Source organism: Triticum aestivum, chromosome 3B (assembly GCF_018294505.1).
Source record: "Triticum aestivum cultivar Chinese Spring chromosome 3B, IWGSC CS RefSeq v2.1, whole genome shotgun sequence".
NCBI classification, from domain to species: Eukaryota; Viridiplantae; Streptophyta; class Magnoliopsida; order Poales; family Poaceae; genus Triticum; species Triticum aestivum.
Window position 1 is genome coordinate 748,575,942 of NC_057801.1, and position 7,625 is coordinate 748,583,566.

Here is a 7,625-nt window from a genome sequence, read left to right on the forward strand (position 1 = left end):
CGCACACGAACGAGCAAGGGTTACACCGTGTCCATGCTCCCGCTGGACGGCGCCGCTAGTTCCGCCGCCTCGTGCGCTGACTGGCACATGGTGGTGAAGAGGTTGCTAGGCGTGGAGGTATCTTCCAAGTGGAGAGCTCCCAATCGAAAACACATCAAGCAAAGAATCAGAAAACAGAAGAACCAAACAATATAGTTAGCAGTAAAACACCAATTCCTCATATAGTCAGAAACTGGAAACTGGGAGCCAACTGGATAATCAAATTAATCTAGCATAACCAAGAATAACATTTTGATTCGCAGAACTGCAACCACAATAAGCGTAGACCCTCGAAGCTCTTTTTCTAATCAACCATGTGACTTATCTGGCATGTGATTATATGGGTAAGCAAGGACCAAATTAATCTAGCACTTGAAAACAACACTTTGATTCAAACAACTGCAACCATGACGTAATCCAAATAACTGGTGCAGGCATAGATCCCACATCTTCTACTTAACCAACCATGCGACTTCGTTGATCCCTAATGTAAACTGTAATGCACCAAATTAAACCACAGGGCACATAGTTTATTGCATCCAAACCTAACCCTAACCCAAGGAAGAAATTGGACCAGACCAAACTAAAGCCCACATAATTCACTCTGCACACCTTCCTGGCAGCACATCCATAATCCCAAACACTAATCCCAATCAACATCATAAGAGAACCTCCTAATTACTAAATGACTTCAAGAATCTAAGCAGAACCAAGTCCCTTGTAAACAACAAAGGCACACTTTATGCAAACCAGCTAAAGCTAACAAGGCAGCAACAAATGTCCATTTTTTGGAACCTAGTCAAACCACCGATTCAAAAGATTCCAATATTTGGAACCTAGCTAAATCCTTCTATCTCCCATCGATTCCAAGCAAGGTAGCACAAAAGGCCCCAAAAAGTGCCATCTTTGGAACCTAGCCAGACCATCCAGCCAAAAAAAATTCCTATTACTTGGAATCTAGCCATACCAAAGAGCACAAAGGCCCCAATCTTTGGAATATAGTAGTCCTAATCCAACACCATCTCCAAACAGAGAAGACCAAAAACCTACAAGCATAGAACCTTCACATTGTGGTCTTTAGTTTGGCGTACTCACCGGAAAAGGAGGAGGCCCAGTCCGATGCGCCCCTGCAAGGTTGTACCTCATGGCCAGCGGGAAGCGGAGCCACGCGTGGGGGCGAGGGAGGAGACGAAGAGGAGCCGCCGGAGTGCACCAGAGCCGCGTCGGCGACGAAGACAATGCCCAGCCCGAAACCCTAGCCACGGGCCATGGCTACAGGGACTCGCCCATTGCCTGCAAGTCGCCACCGCCGCCGGGATGGACGCGTGAGAGGAAGAGACGTGCGACGCGACTATGCGCTGGGGGGCAGAGGAGAGAGGCGTAGGGAAGGAGGAGGCCGACCCCCTAGGCCACGCCGCCCACGCCGCGTCCCATATGCCGCCGACTTTGCCTTGCCTCGCCATTCCTTCTTCCCTCTCGTGGGAGCCGAGGACGGGGCGGAGCGTTAGGATTTGGGCGGCGCCAGATCGGAGGGGTGGAAGGAGGAGGCCGTGAGGGGAGGAGGCCTGGCGACGACAGGGAAGGAGGAGAAGGAGGCGCGGGTGGGGAGGAGGCCGGGCGGCGGCGAAGAAGGAGGAGAGGGAGGCGCGGGTGGGGAGAAGGCCGGGCAGCGGCGGGGAAGGAGGAGAGGGAGGCGCGGGTGGGGAGAAGGCCGGGCGGCGGCGGGGAAGGAGGGAGAGAGGCGAGGCGGGAGGAAGAGAAGAGGGTGCGGCGCGAGTGGGGGAGGAGCGACGACCGCACGCTCACCCTATCGAATTGGATATTTTTCCAGGCATGTGAAATGACGTAAATGCCCTCGGTGGGGCAACGAAATTACACGCGGTGGCACGAAACGGGGGTAACTATTCATTCCAGCAGTAACTTTTTTTTATCCGACGGACGAGGTCGTTCTAGGGGTCGATCCGACGGCCCAAGATCCATCAAGCAGCCAGATCCAACGGCCAGGAATGCCAAATCATTGAGGAGCCGGGAGAGGAGCTTCTATTCTTATCTCTGGATATAAGCCAGATGCCGATGTCTTTCGTTGAGGAAAAAAAAAAGAACACCAAACCCTACCCACCCGCCGCCGCCGCCGTCAATGGCGAAGCGCCCGCGCCGGTCCTACTCCCTGGAGTCCCGCGTACGCCGACTCATCCTATCAGATGCCGGCCTCGCCGTCCCCGGCTCCTCCGCCGACGACGTCGCCCGCGCCATCCGCTCCCGCCACCGCGAGTACCAGCGCTACAAGCTCGAGTTATTCGCCTCCGTCGTTCGCCGGGCCATCCCCTCCCTACCGCCTCCCGGCGATGCCAGCTGCTCCGACAGCGCCTCCGGCGCCTCCTGCCGCCGCAGCAGCCATGGCGCCACATCGTCCTCCACCACCACCCACTCGCCGCCTCCCCCCGCCTTTGACGTCACGAAATCGCTGCTGCGTTCCTGCTACTCCTCCCAAACATCCAAACGAGACCCCGACACTGACCAGCAGCTCGAGATGGAGCTCGCCGTGGAGAAGGTTCTCAGGCGGCCTGATGCTCAAGGAGGCCACGGTGGGCAAAAAGGGGTAATGTTTGCTGACCTGGGGGGCATGGAGTCGGTGACAGAGCAGCTGAGGATGGAGGTGGTGGTCCCGCTGTGCCATCCGGAGCTGCCGCTGCACCTTGGAGTGCGGCCCGTTGCCGGGATTCTGCTGCACGGACCGCCCGGCTGTGGGAAGACCACACTTGCCCAAGCAATTGCCAACGAGACCGGCGTGTCGTTCTACAAACGCTCGGCGACCGAATTCGTGTCTGGTGTCTCCGGTATGCGGTTCGATTCTTAATTTGCACCAAGTTTGTGTAATACTCACTCTTATTGAGGATAAAGATTAGTTATCAGGAGTGATTTTGTTCTTGCAGGAGGTTCCGAGGAGAACATCAGAACCTTGTTTAACGACGCATACAGGACTGCTCCCTCAATTGTATTTATAGACGAGATAGATGCGATCGCAGCTAAGCGGGATGATATGCAGCGAGGAATGGAACGGCGGGTGGTTACACAGTTGATGACATGCATGGATGAATTCCACCAGAACATCCCATCTGATGCCGATGACATGGAGGATGATTCACAATCATATGAGAAGAAGAAGCCTGGCTATGTTATTGTTATTGGAGCTACGAACAGACCTGATGCTGTCGACCAAGCGCTTCGAAGACCAGGAAGGTTTGATCGGGAAATATATCTTGGCGTTCCAGATGAGAATGCCCGGAAACAGATACTGGAGAGGCTCACTCAGAAACTTCGATTGCCCCCGGAAGGCCAATTTGATTTGTTGAAGATAGCAAAGGCCACGGCAGGATTCGTTGGTGCAGACTTGAAGGCGTTGGTTGATACAGCAGGGAGTGTAGCTATGAAAAGATTTTTTAATGCTAGAAAAGACAAGTTTCTGAAGGAAGGAAACAACCTGGACTACCGGAAGCATCCTTTGGATAAACATGAGATGCAGGGCCTAAGTATAACTATGGATGACTTTGAGGTAATTAAGCTTTCCGCCTTTTACATCTACATCCCTAGCTAGAATCCTTACGTTTATTTCATCTAGTTTAAGATTTGTATTCAATAATTATCTTTTTCTCTCTCTTACTTGACTCTGTGTTGTTTAAGTATATGATGTGTGTTGATTTCATGGTGTCTAAGTTGACGTGGATGGTCTTTTATGTTCTTTTCTTGTCACAAGTATGTTGTTCATATTGCATTGTTTTTCTTCTTGTGCTGTGTGCCCTGCTTTTCCATCCTGTTTTCTTCTGTTATTAGCTTTCGGTAGTGGGACCCATTTCTAACATTCCTTGTTACTTCAATCGCTAAAGGAAGCTATCAAAGATATAGTTCAACCATCATTGAGAAGAGAAGGATTTTCTTCTGTACCTGATGTCACATGGGCTTGTGTCGGAGGTCTTGATTCATTAAAGAAGGAATTGAACCGCTCCATCGTTCGATGTATCAAGTACCCTGAATTTTATAAGGTGCATCATCTTAACTTTCTTCAGTCTGTTATATGGTTTCAATAGTGATTTGGTCCCATAAAAGTTGAATCCTCTTCACAGTATGGACAGCTAATCGAATCATAGGACATCCGTGGCGCTTATTTGGAATGTTGTTTTCAAGCAATCTCTTTAACATTCTCTTTATCCTTTATTTATGTTTTCATGTCCTCTCAAGAAATTTGGAGTCAACATGCAAGCTGGTGTGTTGCTGTTTGGACCTCCGGGCTGTGGGAAAACACTAATAGCAAAAGCAGTTGCACACGATGCAGGGGCTAATTTTATTCATATTAAGGTAAATTGATGCTTAGATTTCCATATTATCAGTCAGTACACTCCTTCCATTTTTGTGGAAATTGCTTATTTACCGCTGAATAATTGCTCATTCAAAAGAGTGTTGCTTGTTCAACAGTCAAAAACGGAATTGATTGCTCACATGCCATCGACTGCTAAGTGGCTGTTAAACTCCGTCGGTTAAATGGTTTTGAATTTATCTTTTTTCCTTTCTTTCTAAACGAGCATAAAAATATTACTCTGTAACTTATCTGTCATAAGAGAATGAAAAAAGTGACGGTGCAGTTACCTTTGCCTTTGCGACATCAGCATTGGCTTCTAATGATTCTGGATGGACCTCTTTGCCATTCTGGCATCTATATCCACAGCCCTTGCGAACTGGATTGTTGTCGCCCATTTCCTTCTCTTGCCCTTGCTATTCTCAAAATACTTCTTTGGACATTGATGCTGCCCTTTCTTTGCTTTCCCTTGCTACTCTCGACACCACTCTTGTGCAACCATAGAATCGCATCATCCGGTAATACTGTTGATTCGGAATCTTGGTTCTGTTGGCCAGTGCATGAAGCTTGACAAATAGTACCTCTTGCAGCCATGGAATCCCATCCATGGAAGCCGCTGGCAGCCGGATTTTTTTTTTTTACAAATCAATTGATCTGGTTATTGTGCTGGTGCTGTTGTGAGTGGACCTTCTGTTCAACTGAGTTCAGGGTAGTTTTGGCATTACCGGTAGAAACTAACAGCTCTATACGATTTAACTGAATTCTTTTAATAGGATAATGGCGATGGTATGTTGGCAACGAATTGAGTTTTACAATGCTAAATACGGAACATTCACTTTTTAATAGCAAGTGAGCTGTTGAGGAGTTATTCAGTGGTAAATAAGCAATTTCCTCTTCAGTTCTGTACAGACTGCTCAGATATTTCTTTCTCTGGAACTTTAGGGTCCTGAAGGATTGAACAAGTATGTTGGGGAGAGTGAAGCATATATAAGGAGGACATTCGCCCGTGCACGACTCAACTCCCCGTGCATTTTATTTTTTGACGAGGTAAAGTTTCTGTTTAGCTACTTTTGTATTCCCTCCGTTCGGAAATAAATTTGAACTAAAACAGCGTCACTTGTTTCCAAACGGAGGTAGTATAATTTAATCTGTTGATGGGAACTTGGCTCAGTCTCTTAACAAATTTGGATGTTTGGTACATTTGTGCTATTGGAAGTGACCAGCAACTTGTGGGTCTTGGTTTTGAAGGTGCTTTTCTCATCATATGTTTCTCAAGTGTTTATTGACTGATGTGCCAGATAGATGCTTTGACAACAAAAAGAGGTATGGAGGGAGCATGGGTTGTTGAACGTCTCCTAAACCAGGTTTGGACATGTTATGTTTGGCAAAATACCGAGATTCTTTATTAATTTGTTTGTTCCTTTGCTCAGCATTATTCTACTTGTTCTGATCGCAGTTACTTATTGAACTTGATGGTGCTGATCAGCGTGAAGGTGTTTATGTTATTGGAGCTACAAATAGGTATTGTCAGCCACCGGGTTGTTCCTTTTTACTTATTTGTCCTTGAAAGGAAGGCGTCAACATGCAGTTTCATGTATGGTGCAGAATCGGTGTGATAGATGATGCTCTTCTACGGCCTGGTAGATTGGGGCAGAAGTATTTTGTACCTTTGCCCAGTGCTAATGAGCGGCATTCGATATTAAAAGCCCTAATATGTTCTCAGAGAAAACCTGTATCCAGCACTGTTGATTTGGATGCATTTGCACGTCGTGAGGAGTGCAACAATCTCTCTGGTGCTGACCTAGCATCGCTGGTAATTTCTGTGCCTTTTCATTGAGTTGTCCCGTTAGAAAATTTTCAAAGTGGGCAATCTTTAATTCTTTGTGATGAAGCATGTACTTTAAGAGAACATCAAGGCAACTCACAAACATGCTTCCTTATTAGGTGGACGAAGCAGCCAAGGAAGCTTTGGATGAGAGTTTGGAACTCCTGGAGAATGGGGCATTATCAATAAGTTCGTTGTGTTCAGTTGCTTTGATTGAATTATCGCACTTTGAGCAAGCTCTGTCTAAAATAAAGCCATCGGTGTCGGAACAGGTACATGACATTCTGATAATCATTTATTTTGCTTCACCCTCTTATAGGAGCATGTCTTAACTTTTCTTGCTGTTGGTCATCACAGCAAAGGAAGCACTACGAGGCCTTGTCACAGAAATACTCGGCAATGTAACTGATCCATCACCACATGTATCTGGGTGCCTTGGGAACCATCTTGATGTCTAAATGAGGTGTTCCATGTATTATCTGTATAAATCAGTTAAGACTAGTACTAGGATGGATGCCTTCAAATTGCGTTATTTTCCATTTCCGAATGCACCTTTGTGCTGCGGGTATGCAAGGATATTACAGTTTTCAATGGTCTAACGTCAGATACGATCATAAAAGGGAGGTCCTTGTGTTGCATTCCTTTTCTTTTTTACCTTCACAAAGTCCGTTGATTCCACAAAATGATAATGTTTTTGCATGAAACAGAAGCCTTCTCAAAATAATTGAATCTTCAAACCTTTGTGCTACATCTATGTAAGGATATTACAATTTTCAATGGTTTAATTGTCGGATGTGATCATATGACAACACTAAAGAATTGGATCTCATGAGATTTTTGAAGTTAAGCTCCTTGTGTTGTATTCCTCTCTTGTTTATTCTACCTTCATAAAGTCCGCTCATTCCACAAAAAGAATATGATAAAATGTCCGCTCATTCCACAAAAAGAATATGATAAAATGTCGCATCAAACTGGCACCCTTATCAAAATAATCTAATCTTGTTCAAGAAATCCTCCAATAGCTGGCCCAATAACAAGAGCTATTGCTCACGAAGATGTGACCTACGACATAGAAAATTATCACTCAAGCTTTTGGTGCTCTTTTCAGCAGACTCCCGAAGCATATGCCTGGAGAGTGCAGACACAAATGAGTGTTGAACAACTAATACCATTTTCTTAATTAATCTCAAATCATCCTCATGGTCCATGATTGGTTCTAATATACGATAGAGTAATCCTTGTGCTTGCACACTGACTAATGATATACTAGTGTTTTCAGTTTCCACCCACATCTAAAACACGATAGTATGATAGCTCTCACATCTAATTTTGCTCCATTCCTCTAATTTTGCGTAACTGGTACAAACTGACATGCCTCTAATTTGCTGCATTCCTATCCGAGTTGCTTAT

The 7,625-nt window shown here is 46.1% G+C and overlaps 1 protein-coding gene across 1 annotated transcript; it reads left to right on the forward strand.

Moving 5' to 3' along the window:
* Positions 1-2,108: 2,108 nt before the first annotated feature.
* On the forward strand, positions 2,109-6,869 carry LOC123072171 (cell division control protein 48 homolog C). The gene is made up of 10 exons (XM_044495729.1): positions 2,109-2,876; positions 2,973-3,592; positions 3,924-4,079; positions 4,276-4,392; positions 5,333-5,437; positions 5,689-5,754; positions 5,847-5,911; positions 5,996-6,203; positions 6,335-6,487; positions 6,573-6,869. Exons 1-10 carry the CDS (start codon positions 2,177-2,179, stop codon positions 6,618-6,620), a joined length of 2,238 nt encoding a protein of 745 aa, XP_044351664.1. The 5' UTR covers positions 2,109-2,176; the 3' UTR covers positions 6,621-6,869.
* Positions 6,870-7,625: the final 756 nt, after the last annotated feature.

Bases quoted from the DNA above. Each gene is read 5' to 3' on its own strand.
- LOC123072171 (XM_044495729.1), top strand. From the start codon at position 2,177: ATGGCGAAGCGCCCGCGCCGGTCCTACTCCCTGGAGTCCCGCGTACGC. The intron at 3,593-3,923 runs GTAATTAAGCTT...CAATCGCTAAAG, and splicing joins TAACTATGGATGACTTTGAG to GAAGCTATCAAAGATATAGT. The intron at 4,393-5,332 runs GTAAATTGATGC...CTGGAACTTTAG, and splicing joins CTAATTTTATTCATATTAAG to GGTCCTGAAGGATTGAACAA.